The sequence below is a fragment of the Capsella rubella genome, unplaced genomic scaffold, assembly GCF_000375325.1.
Source record: "Capsella rubella cultivar Monte Gargano unplaced genomic scaffold, Caprub1_0 scaffold_2, whole genome shotgun sequence".
NCBI lineage: Eukaryota > Viridiplantae > Streptophyta > Magnoliopsida > Brassicales > Brassicaceae > Capsella > Capsella rubella.
In genome coordinates this window covers 3016083-3034056 of record NW_006238922.1, presented here as the reverse complement: position 1 = coordinate 3034056, position 17974 = coordinate 3016083, and the positions used below count along the sequence as shown (strand labels likewise).

General features: G+C 33.2%; 1 protein-coding gene across 1 annotated transcript; it reads right to left on the bottom strand.

Moving 5' to 3' along the window:
- Window positions 1-14380: 14380 nt before the first annotated feature.
- Window positions 14381-17587, bottom strand: LOC17895985 (E3 ubiquitin-protein ligase ORTHRUS 2). The gene is made up of 9 exons (XM_006300947.2): window positions 17045-17587; window positions 16162-16679; window positions 15930-16055; window positions 15740-15836; window positions 15593-15657; window positions 15409-15511; window positions 15226-15313; window positions 14912-15132; window positions 14381-14787 (listed from the first exon to the last, which is right to left on the bottom strand). Exons 1-9 carry the CDS (start codon window positions 17501-17503, stop codon window positions 14569-14571), a joined length of 1896 nt encoding a protein of 631 aa, XP_006301009.1. The 5' UTR covers window positions 17504-17587; the 3' UTR covers window positions 14381-14568.
- Window positions 17588-17974: the final 387 nt, after the last annotated feature.

Below are 17974 nucleotides of genomic sequence, written 5' to 3'. Positions count from 1 at the left end.
TGTAATTAAAAAAAAAAATGAAAAATAGAAAAATGTCAATTCACCTTAGATAAATAAAAACCACATTTTGTGGTTTTTGGATTTTAAGAAGAAATTAGCAAAATCTTTTAAAATATAGATTTCCTGAAAGCTAATAAAATGGATTTTGGATAATTTAAATCCAAAACTGATTTAAAAGCATATGCCATTCAAGGCCTTAGGTTAATCAGATGGAACTGCACATATATAATAAAATATGAAATATAAATTAAAATTAATTAAATAAAACATTTTAGGGCCTTGACAAATATTATGGGGTAAATCCTAGTTTAAATTTATTATTTTAGACACAATAGACCCAAGCTTTTGATATGCAAAGTAAAAAGGGGGAATTTCAAAAATACCCCTTTTCATATACCTCTTTTTAAAAATACCTCCTTTTCAAACATTATCAAAAAACCCACTAAAAATGTTGAAATTTATTCAAATATGTGTGTAAGCTTATAAATATATACACAAATTACCTTTATATGTGTCTAAAATTTTATACACCTTTCATAAATAGCGTAAAAATAATTTATAAAAACCTTATAAAAACCTTATAAAAACCGTATAAACCCTTTTAAAAACCTTTTAAAAACCTTATAAAACTTATAAAACGATTTAAAACTATTTAAAACATTTTAAAATATTTGTATCGAATCTCACAGTAGTAGTTATTATATAGAAGTACCTTATAAACTATATAAAACTTTATAAATTTTTATATTTAAAAAGGGGTATTTTTGAAAATGGATAGATAAAGGGGGTATTTTTAAAAAGGGGTACACCAAAAGGGGTATTTTTCAAAAATTCTCAAGTAAAAAAACAAAAATTGGTCGACCAATAAAACAATAAAAAAATGTTGTGCCCTTGCGTTATGACTTATGAGCTTTAGTTCTGGGACGAGCATGACTAGAAATATGAAACTAGGTTTAAGATTTGATCTTTTACGACCTTGTTTGGAGTTTTAAAAAAAAGTCTCGAAAATACATGATTTATTTAATAGTTGTCAAAATATACATGAATTTGTTATTGATCTTATCATTTTTTTTATGGCAGATGTATGGATTTTCTGCAAAAGAGAACTTCGACATCGCATGCCATCAAACTCCCATGCGACAGCAAGGTGTATGCATGCGATGCAAATCGCAGCCTCTACCTGAGGAATCTCTCACTTGCAGCACATGCGTTACATCCAACTCTCATGCGAGGGTGTAAAGTCAAAGGCTGGAGCGTAACGCATGTCCGCAAGTGGCAGATTCTTCAGGCCGAGGCTGGGATTAGTATAACATGCATACACCTTTACGTCGTATGGGAGTTGGATGTCACCAGAATAAGCCATATCCGATGAATCTGATGATGAAAAGCCAAAAAAAAAAGAGAAATAGAGAGAAGGAGAGATAAGGTGAGTAGGAGAAATCGTCGATGGTTTCAGTGGTGAGTGAGTAGAGAAGATTTGTGAACGGCGACAGAGAGAATAGAGTGAGAAGATGTTAAGTACACGTTAGGGTTTGTTATTTTTGTTAATGGATCAATATATGGCCCATTAACTAATTTTCTGGCCCAAACTTTAATTTTTGTAAACCAATACTTTGTGTGACAGGCCCAAATTATATTGTGAAATTAATACAATAATAATAATTTTACAAATCAATGCTTTTACAAAATTGAAATTGTAGTTTAAGTTTACTGAAAATGTGTGGGATTAGGATTGAAAATTAAGATTATAAAAGTTTTAGAAAACTATGTTTTCTAACATTGAAAATTAAATATAATTTTACTGTAAATGTGTGGGATTATGAATGAAAATTAAGATTAAAATATTTTTAGAAAACAATGGTTTTTAATATTGAAATTTTAATATAATTTTACTGTAAATGTGTAGGATTAAACCAAAAATTATGATTATAAAAGAAAACTTGATAATTTCCTTCAAATTTTATAATTATTATTATCAAAAATTATGATTATCAAAGAAAAGTTAACCTTCTTCCGTTTTCCTACGCTGTTACCTACAAACTTATACCAAAAGGTATTTGGTAGGAGAAATTCCTACGCTATTCTTCTCCGTTTCTTTTTAGATTTTCTACGGAATAATATTTATATGAATTTGGTAGGAAAGTTTCCTTCCACTTTCTGACCCGCTTTTTCATAGTAAATTTCCTTCTTCTTTCCTGGCCGTTGCTGTTTTCGTAGGAAATCACCATGTATTCTTTTCCTACTTGTATATAATATATACCATTGAATATGGACTAATTATGTATTTGAACATTTGAGATAGTGTAAAATACACAGCATTTTATTACTTTAAAAATTTTAAAAATAAATAGGCATTTTAAAAATTATGTTTTTGATCATTTTACAAAGGTTTTATTATACTCTGAATTTTGCAAAGGTTTTATGTCTTTGTGATAGTCCCACTATATGTTACGAGCTATATACATGTTGTTTTTGTGGCATATTTTATCCATTTTGAAATATGAGATTAATGATATTTTCATTTAGAAATAATATTGGTTAAAACTTGTTTCGTCTTACAACCTGTCCCGTCTTACAATCCTTCGCGTCATATAATATGTATATATTAGTTTAAAATATTTATAAGTTAAAATATATCAACTGTAATATTTTAATCTTCTTAAAGTATTATCGTAAGGTCATATTCTAGGTCATAAAGCTAGAACAAGCAATAAATACAATCCATATGAAGAACTTTAACGAAATAAGCCAAACAAATCAATTCAATCTAAGATTTCATCATAAACCTTTCAGAAACCCTAAACCTAACAAGGAGTCTACTCAGATTTCATTAAGAAATCAACAGATGAAGTATAGGAGTTTTGAATCTTTTATGAAGTAGTTTCTAATTCTTACTATCACAGCTCTCTACAAATATCTCTCTCAAAAAAGCTTTTGTCTCATCAAAAACCTAAAAACTCAATATATATGTCAAAGACATTTTTTGGGATTGATTGTAAATAAGGAGATTTTCTGGGGTAAATATGCAAATCTTCAAAACTTAAGAGACATGCAAAATTCAATTGCAATCAGATATTTGGTGTCGCCCGACACCAGGGGTAGTGTCGATCGACACTCACACCAAATATGCTCTTCGAATACGTTTCTTCGGCACATCTTCTCGATCCATAAGCTCCCAAGTGCTCCAAAATATCCAAATAAATCTAAATGTACATAAATCTGCCAAAACTCTGAAAGACTCGGGAAGCACTATAAAGACTCTATTAATAAGACTTATACCATGACCAAAAACCTATAAAAACCATGATATATATATCAATTACCAACGTAATAAACTATATTTTTGAAAAAAACAATGAAATAAAGAAAATTTGAGATAATATTTTACGAAAATGATTCTGAGTTTATCAATAAAAATTTGGATGCAATAAATTTCTAAGATAAAAAATTGATTAATTGCTTTGTTTATACTTGAGTCACCTTTAGTAAAATCTATTTGTGCAATTATATAAGCAATATCATCATGTTTTGTTTCATATCTATTTGCTTTGTTCTAATTGCTATGTGTGAGTAGTTCTTCAATTGGGTTTTAGGGTTCTAAGTAGAAGATTCAATAAATTTGTGAATGGATTGCTTCAATGGATTCTTGTTTTATGGATTCTTTAATTTTCATGTTCTTAATGCTATAATAGGATTGATCACCCTGTTTTAGAATTTAGGCTTTTATTTGTTTCAGAGATGTTCGATGAAATGCATGAATGAGTGTTAATTGAGCATTGTATTTCTAGCCTGCGAGGGTTGATGTTAGAATGCCTTGCGAATAGAATGAACTTGTTTGATAATGCGAATTTAGCTAGGAAATTACAAAGGATAGTTTAGTAATTGAATAGTTGAATTTAGTGATTAATGTTTTGAGAGAGAATTAGTCTAAACTTGTGTTCATGTTGAAGAACGGTTTTTCATGTTTGAATTCCTTATTGCTTTTATTTGTTATTCATTGATTCTCTGAAAATACCATGCTGTCCAATTTTTTTAATTGATAAGTTTAATCTCTTTTACTTGCATTTTTATTTACAAAACTGAAAACCAAACAACAAATATTTTCCGCTTTAGCTAAGAACGAGTCTCGCAAGTCTTTAGTATAACCTTGCTCCTTGTGATCGATCCCGCATATACTTTACTTTCGGTTAAGTTATCGGATTAAATACTCGAGTAATCACCATATTTGATGAATCTAATGATGATAAGGTAAAGCAAATGAAAAGTGAGGAGCGAGTCTTTGAAAAGAGAGATAAGAGATTCAAATAAGGAATGATATTTTTTTTAGTCAAAAAGAAAACAAAGGTGTCCTACTATACAATATTTACTACTCAATATGGACTAATTAATTATGTATTTCATCATTTAAGATGGCAAATAAGGAAGGATAATTCTTTTAGTCAAAAAGTAAAAAACTGTTGTCCTACTTGTATATAATATATGCCATTGAATATGAACTAATTATGTATTTGAACATTTGAGATAGTGTAAAATAAACATTTTATTACTTTAAAAAATTAAAAAATAAATAGGCATTTTAAAATTATGTTTTTGACCATTTTACAAAGGTTTAATTATACTCTGATTTTTTTTAACCCGTTCTCATTGATCATTTTGCAAAGGTTTTATTATACTCTGAATTTCGCAAAGGTTTTATGTCTCTGTGATAGTCCCACCATATGTTACGAGCTATATACTGTACATGTTGTTTTTGTGGCATACAAAACTTATCCTCTAATTAATAAAACAATTCTTAAAAAAGTCTTAAAATTCACAAGAGTGATAGGTAAACCCTTTCTTGGTTTTTCTACTCTAAATGATTTAAAAGGATACAAATTTGATAATTTGATAATTCCATAATTGTTGAAGACGATTAATTACTTTTGGGCGACAATAACCGTAACCGTGACAACTTCTTTGTCACCTTCATCAGCGACGACTTTACCACTCACTAACCGTTGCCTCTTCCTAGCTTTCTCCTCGGTACTTAAAGACTCATCCGCCTCGATTGCGTGGATGGCCGCAACAAGATCTGAACCAACAGCTCCATACCCAGCTGCAACAGGAAGAGAGGATGGGTATCTCCGGAACAATCAGGACAAAGCTAGGGTTTCAGGAGGAGACGAGAGGCAAGACGCGTGCCAAGGAGATCCTCCGGTGGAGGTGTTGTTTTGCATTGCACACATACATCTTCGCCTCGCATGGGAGTTGGATGTCACCGGAAGAAGCCGTATGTATCCGATGAATCTGATGATGAGAAAAGGCAAAAAGATGAGAGATAGAGAGAGAGAGATAGGGTGAAGCAAATGAAAAGTGAAGAAGGGGTCTTTAAAAAGAGATAAAGGGATTCAAATAAGGAATGATATTCTTTTAGTCAACAACAAAAAAGTGTCCTACTATATAATATTTACCATTGAATATGGATTAATATAATTATGTATTTCAACATTTCAGATGGCAAAATAATTAATATTCAACATTCAACATTTTCAAAAAAGATTAAGGATTTAAATAAGGGGATATTTCCTTAGTCAAAACAAAGATGTCCTACTATATAATATTTACCATTGAATATGGTCTAATTATTTATTTCAACATTTAAGATGGAAAAATAATTAGAATTCAACATTCAACATTTAAAACAAAAAAATAAAGATAAGGGTTTTAAATAAGGAAGAATATTTCTTTAAGATAAAAATGAAAAATTTTCCTACTATATAATATTTAACATTGAATATGGACTAATTATGTATTTACACATTTAAGATAGTAAAATACTTAAGAAATAGCCATTTTAAAATAATGTATCTAATCATTTACAAAGGTTTTATCATACTTTAAACTAGATTTTAACTCACGGTACAACGCATATAGAGATGTCAAAATGGGTCAAGGTTCATGGGGTTAACTCAATTCAACTCAGCCAATGAGTATGAATTCGTGAGTCAAATGGTTTGATAGATCAAATGAGTTGAGTTGCGATTGATTGATGTTTTAACCATTTAATCCACTTATTCTTGTTCAATTGAGTTCAACCAACTCAAGTTAATATCTTTATCTCATGCTTTTACAATAATCAATTTATTATCTATTAAATGTTGAACAACAGCGTTTTGATATTATCCTGTCAAACAAGAAAATTAACTCAAGAACTAGAGAGCCATCACATCCAGAAAAAAAAAATAAGAAAAGAGTCACGAAGAAGTGTCAAGGGCAGATGAAGATGTCCCAAAGTCCCAAAACACTTCTGAAGTTCAGCGGCTCGACCATCTTGTTGCATCTTTGGAATCCCTCACACTCTTGTCCAAGCCTATGAAACAGCATACAAACAAAAAAAACTATTTCGAAAAGGGGGACAAGTATCTTTCTTCTTCAAGAACATAGGCAAAGACATTGTTTTTTTTCAATATCCAATAGTTACTTATCACATGTATTCGAAGGAGTAAACAAGTACAAGTACATATGACTTCAAAAGGATGCCATCTTTTGAAAGGATTCTATCATCTTTTGCTGCTTTGTTGCTTCTTCTTCTCACAATTTTCCAAGCTTTCTTTACAGCTCGAACCAATGTGCCACTTGCACTTTTGTTTCCAACCAGACCATGCGTTCATATCCAAGCTACCTATAAATTACTCTTTTCACTATTTTCTATTACAAACTATGATCATTTGTATTTGACTTCAGGGTTTTCCTTAAAAAAAACATATCTCGTTTACAAAAATGACAACTCAAAAATAATACTCAAAAATTAATTAAAATTCCACCTTTATGGGTGTGATTTCAGAAGATTTCATTGCTTCTATTCCTCTTTCATCAATAAATCCCAAAAAAATACAGAGAAACCCAAAATGAAAACATATTATACATTATAACAATTCTACCAAATATCCTAAAAACTCACTCAATTCTGTCAAACCGTTATGCCTAATGCAGAACATTACACTAGCTACGTAAATATGTATTTTTCCGTATTATCCCAAAATAATATTAAAAAGATTGCAATCACTTATCTAGTATGAATTCTAAACCACGAGTACCCATACATATGATATCTTAGTCTTTTACGGTACTAACCTCGTTCATGCTTCGGGATGGACTCATGAGAGTTTTACACGATAGTGGTTCCTAACACCGAACCCGTCATCTTTTTCCACCATATCGGTATATTTCTCTTGATGATGAGGCTATGAATTAATATGACCTTCTCGTAACATCCAACTCCCATGCGAGGGCGAAGGTGTAAAGTCGAAGCCAGGGTTTCAACGAGAGACATGATACGTGCCAAGGTGTAACTCAAAAGAAGGAACCTAAGGCAAACAAGCGAAAACGAGGAAGAAACTAAAAGATTAAACGGATGTAGAGGCCGGACGTAGAGCCAGGACCAGTGACAGGTCTTTTATTGGAGGAACCCATCTTTGAGTTTCTTTCTCGTTTACGTTTGCTGCCTTAGGTTCCTTCTTCTTATTCATAAGTAGACAGGATACATGCCGCAAGTGAGAGATTCCTCATGCAGAGGCTGGGATTTACATCGCATGCATACACCTTCGTCTTCGCAAGGAGTTGGATGTCACAAGAAAAAGCCATATTCGATGAATCTAATGATGAGAAGGTGAAGCAAATGAAAGTGAGGAGCGAGTCTTTAAAAAGAGATAAGGGATTCAAATAAGTAATGATATTTTTTTAGTCAAAAGAAAAAAAAGTGTCCTACTATATAATATTTACCATTCAATATGGACTAATTATGTATTTCAACATTAAAGATGGCAAAATAATTAGTATTCAACAGTCAACATTTTTAAAAAAAGTATTAGAGATTCTAATAAGGAAGGATATTTCTTTAGTCAAAAAGAAAAAAAAAATGTCCTACTATATATTATTTACAATTGAATATGGACTAATTATTTATTTGAAAATTTAAGATGGCAAAATAATTAGTATTCAACATTCAACATTAAAAAAAAAAATATTGGGGATTCTAATAAGGAAGGATATTTCTTTAGTCAAAAAGAAAAAAAAAAGTGTCCTACTATATAATATTTACCATTGAATATGGATAATTATTTATTTCGACATTCAAGATAGCAAAATAATTAGTATTCAACATTTAAAATTTTTGAAAATAAAGATAAGGGATTCAAGTAAGGAAGGATATTTCTTTAAGTAAAAAATGAAAACTTCTGATGCTATATAATACTCAACATTAAATATGGACTAATTGTTTATTTACACACGCGGTGGCAAGAGAGGCAAGGCAATGAAAATTGAGATTGCATTATACCAATTTTTATTAAATTAGTTTAATTATACATGTACTATATTGGTGTTGTTAAAAAATAGTAAAATAAATATTTTACCTATTTTGAAATATGAGATTAATTATATTTTCATTTATTAATAATATCGGTTAAAACTTGTTTCGTCTTACAACCCGTCCCGTCTTACAATCAGTCTCGTCATATAATATGTATGTATTATTTTAAACTCTTTATAAGTTAAAATATATCAACTATAATATTTTAATCTTCTTAAAATCTTATCCTAAGGTCATATTCTAGGTCATAAAGCTAGAACAAGCAATAAACACAATCCATATGAAGAACTCTAAAGAAATAAGCCTAACAAATCAATTCAATCTAAGATTTCATCATAAACCTTTCAAAAACCCTAAACCTAACAAGGAGTCTACTCAGATCATTAAGAAATCAATAGATGAAGAAAGGAGTTATAATCTTTTATGAAGTAGTTTGTAATTCTTCTATCAAAGCTCTCTACAAATATCTCTCTCAAAAAAAGCTTTTGTCTCATCAAATATACAATGTCAAAAACATTATTCGGGATTGATTGTAAATAAGGAGATTTTCTGGGTAAAATATGCAAATCTTCAAAACTTGAGAGACATGCGAAGTTCAATTGCAATCAGATATTTGGTGTCGCCCGACACCAGGGATAGTGTCGATCAACACTCACACCAAATATACTCTTTGAATACGTTTCTTCGGCACATCTTCTCGATCCATAAGCTCCCAAGTGCTCCAAAATCTCCAAAATAAATATAAATGTATATAAATCTGCCAAGACTCTGAAAGACTCGAGAAACACTAGAAAGACTCTATTAATAAGACTTATACCATGGCCAAAAACCTATAAAAACCCATGATATATCAATTACCAACTAATGTAATAAATTATATTTTTGAAAAAAACAATGAAATAAAGAAAATTTGAGATAATATTTTAAAAACATTAAAAATATTTAATTGAAGTAATTTCTTTTACGAAAAAATGATTCTGAGTTTATCATTAAAAATTTGGATGCAATAAATTTCTAAGATAAAAAAAATTGATTAATTGCTTTTTTTTTTTATATTTGAGTCACCTTTAGTAAGATCTATTTGTGCAATTATATAAGCAATATATTTATAATTTAATTGATTATATGATTAACAAATTTCATAAATTTTCTTCTTATAGATTTATAGAGTGTTAAGGTCATTGAGAGGTTGTTTTTTAGTATTTGACTATGATGGCTTGTTGGTCGAAGCAGACACGAAGAAACAATAGTTACAAATACAGGCACATGACTTATATATCAACATATGTAAGTGATTTTAATAAAAAGTTTTATAATTTTTATATTTTATTTATACTGCTATTTTTTTTTTTCATTTAAATATTTTCTAGTGTAAATGTAACCAAATGTGAGTTGTAAATTGGGATGCATTGTGAAAATTGCGCAAAGAATATCAGAAATGTATCATGTCAATTCAAAGGCATGAAAGTAAACTATTTATATTTTTTGTATATATAGATTTGGTAATATAATAGTTAATTTTTTATTAGGTGTTAAACTATAAACAACGGATATGGATACTCAAAAAGTTATGGTTAGTGGTCATTTTAATTTAGAAAAATTGTTGAAGACTCTCTAAAACAAAACAGGTAAGAAAATAGAGATTTTGCTGAAGAATTAGAAGTCTGATGTTGTTCATAAGAACCACCTGATACTGATAGATATGAAGTAGTTCCAGCGGAGGATGGAGAATCTCATATAGTCCAAACAAAAGGAGAAAATAAATTTGAAATTACATGCATGTTGTTTAAAGAAACAAATATATATATTTAGTGTTGAAATCTACCTGAACTATACATTTATTCTATTAAACTATCTGAACTATCATATTTTTGCCGAAAACAACATCGACCGAGATAGGGTTTGTAAATATGATGAGTAATTGTCATTCTGCTGAGTCAGAAGTCACATGTACAAAGTATGTTGAGTCAGATGTCACGTTTTAAAATATATAGTTTTAATTTTTTTTTAAATTTACACATAGAGGATCATTGTATTTTGTTTTTACTAAGAAAATTATCTTTTTTTTTCTCTTTTTGTATTAAATATTAATTTATATTCAAAAAAATAACATTTTTACAACCACTACTAGAAAACATGTCGATATAACTTGTGTTCAAAAAGATACTGAAATAGAAAAAAAAAAGTTAATAACTAAACAGTAGTATCATATCACTTATCTCCCAATAGTCGGATTGCTGAAATCTGATTTCGAACTTACTTATCTATCCATCCAATTATGTCTCTGTCCATTTCATTCCCTCAAAATAGTGTAAATTAAATAACAGTTAGGAAGAAAAATCGAATAAGCAACCCCTTTCATCTGTTTTGTACCTTGACTTTAGCATAACCTTAGCAAGAGCCGACCAAATAATTCTGAGACAAAAATGCAAGAGAGACGTTAAAGATGTTCAAATAACATGGTCCATCGATCATATCGTGGGTAAATCACCAAAATAACATGGTCCCTTGTCCCATTAGGTTACCCTAAAAAAAAACAAGAGATTTGAATACATCTCCATTCTCTTGATCTAGCACCAACGACAAGACGGTCTTGAATCGCAAGCCAAGAGATCAAAGTAAACCTGGGCATTGCTTACCTCCAGTCTTCGAGTTTGCTCCCATGTACCCACACACATGGCCACAAACCGCATCAGCTGCACCCACACATGACACATCTTTCCTCACCACTAGTTCTCTCGTGACTACTTCACCAATAACATCAATTAACCGACCAGGTTTGTGCACACTTCATTTCATCGGTCTCAAGTTTAGATGGTTATAGTTACCGAAAATGTATACTAGACATAAACCTTATAAACATGTTTTAATCAGTTTCTGATTAAATAACTGTTTGAAACTTTAAACCTTTTTTTCTTTTGGGACAAAACCTACTTTAGTACATAAGAAACGCTTTAAACATCTTATTGGGACCAACCAACTAAACAATGAAATTGAAAAAAATAAATAAATCAATCAAAAGATAGCCTAGAAAAGCACAGGCACGAGCTCTAGGGTCAAATTTATGCCTATTCTTGGGTGAGGTTGAAGCATAACAAAGACATCCTAAAACTTTCAAATCATCATAGTTAGGAATTTTTTTTTTGTTAAAACCTCATAAGGACTTTTGTCATCTAAAACAGGAGCTGGAATACGATTAATAAGATGCACTGCAGAAAGAATACAATCTCCCCAATAAGATAGAGGAAGATGAGATTGAAAGAGAAGAGCACGAGCAACATTGAGAATGTGTTGGTGTTTTCTTTAAACAACAGAATTCTGCTGAGGAGTCTCAGGACAAGAATGAAATGGAATGATTCCTTTAGATTGATAAAAGGTAGTGAAATTAAATTCGTGAGCATTGTCAGACCTAACCCCCTTAACTCTAGTCTCAAATTGAGTTTCAACCATGTTTATGAAAGAAGGAAAAATATGTAAGACATCAGATTTATTTTTCATCAGATAAATCCAAGTGGCTCTAGAATGATCATCAACAATGGTTAAGAAATATCTATAACCATCATGAGTAGGGACAGAGAAAGGACCCCAAGTGTCTATATGGACCAACTCAAAAGGAATTTTTCTGATATTATTTTGAGAAACAAAAGGTATATGTTTTTGTTTTGCCAAATGACAAGTTTTACAATGAAAATCTTTTTGGATTTTTGGTTCCTTTTTAAAATTCAAAACATGAGAAAGAGACTGAAGTTTGTAAAAAGAAGGATGACCTAACCGTTTGTGCCAAAGATCATGAGAGATGACAGAAGCAGCAACAAAGGTAGGAGAATTGACTGGTTTATCTATTGACTCGATGTCCAAGAAATAGAGGTTAGCGACCTGTTTCCCCATGCCAATCATTAAGTCCCGAGAAAGATCCTGAAGAACACAAGAATTCTCATCAAACCAAATTTTACAGCCCATAGACTTAGTCAGACAACTGACACTTAAGAGATTGAATTTAAACTGAGGAATGTATAGAACACCATCAAGTACTAGATAACTACCCAGATGAACAGTTCCTATTCCAACAATGCTCACTATACCACCATTAGGAAGATTGACATTAGTGTCAGTGAGAGTTTGAAAAGTAGAAAAGGAAGATTTATCATGGCAGATGTGATTAGTTGCTCCTATGTCTATAACCCAAGCATTAATAGCAATGGTATTGCTAGTAATGGAATAAGCATAAGGCCTATCAGCACTGGTAAAAGAACATATGATAGAGGGAAAGAAGGTACCAGGTGCTGGGCCATTAGGTAAAGAAGAAGGGAGGGAAGACACTGAAACAGAGTGAACTTCAGGTGTGATGGTAGAGCTACTGATTCTGGAGTTGAGGAAGGAAACAATCTGCTGCATCTGATCTGTGGAGAGGTCATCTGTGATTTTGCCACTGTCCAAAACAGCATTGCTATCTGAAGATGAATCAGAGATGACATTTGCTGCAGTAGGAGTGGACTTAGAGAACTTGAAGCGAGGATGACCAACTGGATAACCATGCTTTTTGTAACACTTTTCAACAACATGTCCAGTGCGACCACAGAAGGTGCAGATAGGTTTGTCTCTTTTCTGAAACTGATAACCACCAGAAGAAGAGCTCTGAGAAGACTGTTGAGCAACTTGAAAAGCTGCATGATCCAGAGTAACAGATGTTAGATGAGTAGCAGATCTCTGAGAGTCATCTTGATCCAACAGGTTGTAAACTTCAGAGAGAGAAGGTAAGCTTTTCTTCATCAATATCTGGCTTCTAACAGTGTCATAATTGTTGTTGAGTCCCATAAGGAAATCAATGACACGATTAGTTTCTCTTTCAGCAACCAAATCTTCAACAGTTCGAGCAGTAACTTGAAGACTAGAGAGTTCTTCCCAAAGAGATTGCGTCTTAGTGTGATAAGACGATAAATCCATGCTCCCTTGACGAAGCGAGTGAATCTGTTGGCGTAACTTGTAAAGCCGTGGCAAATTCGACTTGTGATAGCGAGTATACAAATCATTCCAGATCTCTGTTGCAGTGTGAAAATACAAGATACTGGAATAGATCTGCTTAGAGACACTATTCAACAACCATGACTTGACCATGCTATTACAACGCTTCCATATCAGATAATAAGGATCAGATTCAATAGGCCGAGATATAGAACCATCCACAAATCCTAACTTGTTCTTAGCTTCGATTCTAGTAGTCATTGCCACAATCCAAGTTCCATAGTTTGTGCCATCGAGAAGATCAGGAACAAGAACCAAACCTGGATGATCGGAGCTGTGAAGATGATAGGGACTGTGAATGTTATCCGGAGAATCCGAGACCACAAACGGAGGAGGAAACGACTTAGACCGAGCAGTAAGAGCCGGAGGCGCAGATCCTGAGACAACACGCATCGGCGAGGAGCTACGACCTTTGTCGTGAGAGATCGGAGAATCAATTTCCGGTAGATCCGGTGTAGAGGAGCGATACTTCGATGTTGTCTTTCGTTTTCCCATTGAACTGAGCCGAAATCGAAATCGAGCTGAAGTTGATGAGAATCGAAAGAGAAGACGAAGCAAGAGAATCTACAACGATAGATCAGATCGGAATTGTGAATTGTGAATTTCGCCGGTGAACAAACTCTTTCCGGTGAGAAATGCGGAAGAAAAATATCGGAAAAAGTTAGAGAGAGGGAGAGCTATTTTGCTCTGATACCATTTTAGTAAAATACTCTCATTCTCATTCATTGAATAAAGTTACAATTGGGGGGTTTATATACATATTGACCAGGCCTAAACCAGAGCCTCTAAACCAATTAATCTACTCTATACAGACTCCAAAACTATAGAAATATATACAAAATGGTTATATACTATGATATCAATCAAAAGAGGAAATTAAACTGAACTTATACCTAATATTTTTTTTTGGTTTAAGCTTATACCTAATTAGATTAGCCAGATGAGACAACGTCAAACCCTAATAATGGTTCTAAATCCTTAAAAAAAAGTCCAAAATAAGAAAGAAAATAATTAAACCAGAGAACCAAATTTTAGAACTCAGTTGCAATACGTTCCACAAATGTTACGTACGACATCATGCATGTACTAGAGTTTTTTTTCATCAAATAAATGTCTTAAAGTTCCAAAACAAAACCACTTAGTCTCAAACTTTGTCTGATGGTTCGATCCAAAATAGCCAATGGAAAGGTCCCTACCTACTCCATGTCTGATTCAACGACAGTCCCGGTAATCACGGCGTCAGTGTCCAACTTAATTCGTTTTGCTGGTTGCTCATGAGCTTCTTCAGACACGACCAGATTAGTTTCTTCCTCAGAATTGGTACCAGAGCATTCACCTTCATCCCCTTCAGGCTCTTCGTTGTCCTCTTCCTGATTCTTCAGCTTCTCTATCACTTCCATTACATCTCTATTGACCTGTTCACACACATTTCCCAAAACTAATTAGTCAGTATATACATTTCCCTACACAAACACATTACTATTGACCAACTGTTACAGTGCATCAATTTGTAATTGTATTGACCTGAATGATGTTTACCTGAGGGTTCTGGAGAAAGTCAGAAATGTCAGTGGGACAAAGATGGCTAGGGCAGTTCATTACATTCTTCTGTGTGCGTAGTGTGCGTCCACCATTGTTTCTCTCCCTCATTAGAGTTATCCCAGAAAATTTAGCTACCAAACATGCCTTGCAGAAGTTATGACCACAAGGTGTTGTCACAGGAAGAGTCATCACTTGTCGACAAATCTCACAACTAAACTCTGCATCAACAAAAGACCAACAACGACAGTTTAGATGGTTTGAATATTCACTTGAGCCTCATTTCTAGAAATTGTTTAGAATTGCACACAGACTTTTCAGAAGTTTTCTCCTCTTTGAGTCTTTCGCCGCCATTTTACTAGCAGGTGGAGGCTTCATCCATCTCCAAAGACCCTTAACTTGCTGATCAAGTAAGCCTCTCATCAGTAAAGTATAGTGGGAGAGATAACAAATCACGAAATAAAATTCGCCAAACTGTTATGGTAAATGAAACTTACATCAAAATCCCATGATGGACTTTCTTGTCTCTCAAACAGGTCTGTGGCCATATCAAGCTCAGGAATATCAGGCAATGGTCTTGGACGATCTCCATGCTCATCGCTACAATAACTCACAAGCATTAAACTCAAAGGTAATATATATAGATAGATAAGGAGCACGCATTCAAGAAGTAGATCAGACCTGGTCCATGGAGCTGGGTCATTGTCACATCTAACAAACAGGAAACGACAGACCTTAAAAAAACCCTATATGGACCACACAAAAAGTAGGTCAAGGCAAAATTTAATAAACCCTATACAATTGTTAGCTTTATGTATATATGTGTACCTGTACTCCAACATTTCGCCAGCACTTCTCAATTCTGTAAATCCCATCATACCTCACTCCGTTCTCAGGGTTATATGGAGAACAAACCTTGTCTGACCTGATTATTATACATGGCATAAGGTAGCTTAAGAGTCAAGATTACTGAAGCAATCTTTAAAGTTGGAAAGTGAGAAAGATATTGCAAGCTAACCTGATAACTCGAACAGGATACCCACGCTCGCAACTAAGTCTTAAAGCTTTATTAGAATATGTGAACTCTTGATCAAAAGAATGAGTCTCATTAGTCCTTAAGTTGCCACTTAAATCTTTTCCCCCACTGCATGATACATCCACACATTAAGACAAAAAGAGACACAACATATCAGTAAATTGAAGAACATATAGACATTTATATACGCATGAGAGAAGTAAAATATACAGACCTTCCAGTATAGAGAAACCACTCTCCATGGTCCTTATCATCCACATAGCCTCCAGCGAGTACCACAGATTGTGCCCCGTGATCAGCCTGTCCCGCAATCCCGGCAATATGTGGGAAATGAACCCCCCACTGTCTACACTCATATCGGTTATTCCAACACTCCCCAACAAGAACACCTTGTTTCCTACGGGGATCATTTTCCGCTAGTATGGGACCAAAATGATCATTTGGAATGTTAACAAATATCTTGCCACTGGAAGCATTCGCGTTCCCATTTTTCTTTGCACGCTCCGTTGTAAATGCTTTATCTGGTAGGTCTTCGTTGCTAATGAAATGAGGACGGACCTTTGAAGTTTTAAAGCCTTTTGCTAAACGGATAGCAGAAACAATGGACAAGTTGATACGGGGATTTGTTGCCATTTCCTCAGGAACAATGGCACGACATTTTCCGCAAGTGCGCTTTGCCTGACCCATCCACTTCTGAAAATATTTCAAGCAAGCGTTGTGCCCACATGGTTTCTGCAAAAGAAACATACAAGATATCCATCAGCGGAGCCCTCACTTAACATTTATTACATATCCACTACTCATCAATAGCATAGAAGTCAATGATGTCTATAATGAATAAAGAAAAACATCTCATAAACGGCAACTAAACAACCTAACAACTATCTTACACATACACATATCAGTTCCTATAACATGTATCAACAAGTATATATATACAAACACCATCTTATAGCTAGCTCTCAACTAAACAATCCAACCCAAATATGAGGATAACTTAACATGTCTATTAACAGCCTATGTCTTTGTAAGTAAAGTGTACACATAAACAATCATAGTAAAGTGTACGCAACAGAGCTAAGAGAAAGAGAAGGTACCGTCACAGGCCGCTCAAGTAACTGTGTACAATAAGAACAAATAAGGTTCTTGTCAAGTGTGGATAACACATCTTCTTTTCCTTTTCCCTTCTTCTCTTCTTCTTCATCTTCAGCGACGGCTTTACCACTCACTAACCGTTGCCTTTTCCAAGCTTTCTCCTCGGTATTCAAAGACCCATCCGCCTCGATCGCGTGGATGGCCGCAACAAGATCTGACCCAACAGATCCGTGCCCGGCCGCAGCACCGGAAACATGAAGAGGATCGGTATCTCCAAAGCAATCGGGACAAAGCCACTGTAAAGTCGAGGCTAGGGTTTCGGGAGGAGACGAGAGGCATGACACGTGCCAAGGCGTACCGCAGGTGCTGCAAGTTATAGAATCCTCCGGCGGTGGTGTTGATTGGCATCGCATGCATACTCCGTCGTCGCACGGCAATTGGATGTTAAGAGAAGAAGCCATATCCTCCGATGAATTTGATGAAGAGAAAAGCCAAAAGATGAAAGATAGAGAGAGAGAGATAAGGTGAAAGCAAATGAAAAGTAGAGAGCGGGTTTTTAAAACAAAGAAAGGAGTTCAAATAAGGAATGATATTTCTTTTAGTCAAACAGAAAAAATAATTGTCCTACTTTATAATATTTACCATTGAATATTGACTAATTATGTATTTCAACATTTAAAGATAATAAAATAATTAAGAAAGAAATTATTATTTTATTATCTTTAAATAAATTAAGAAAGAAATAACCATTTGAACATTATGTGCTTATATATCATTTTACAATTAAAGCTTTTAATATACAATGCATCTTTTTTTCTTCTCCACAATTATCATAGTCATTAAAATCATAGTTTGATTATCATAGTCATTTTACAAAACTAGGTAATGTCCCGCGCACATGCGCGTGTTATTGTATATTTATTTAATTATTT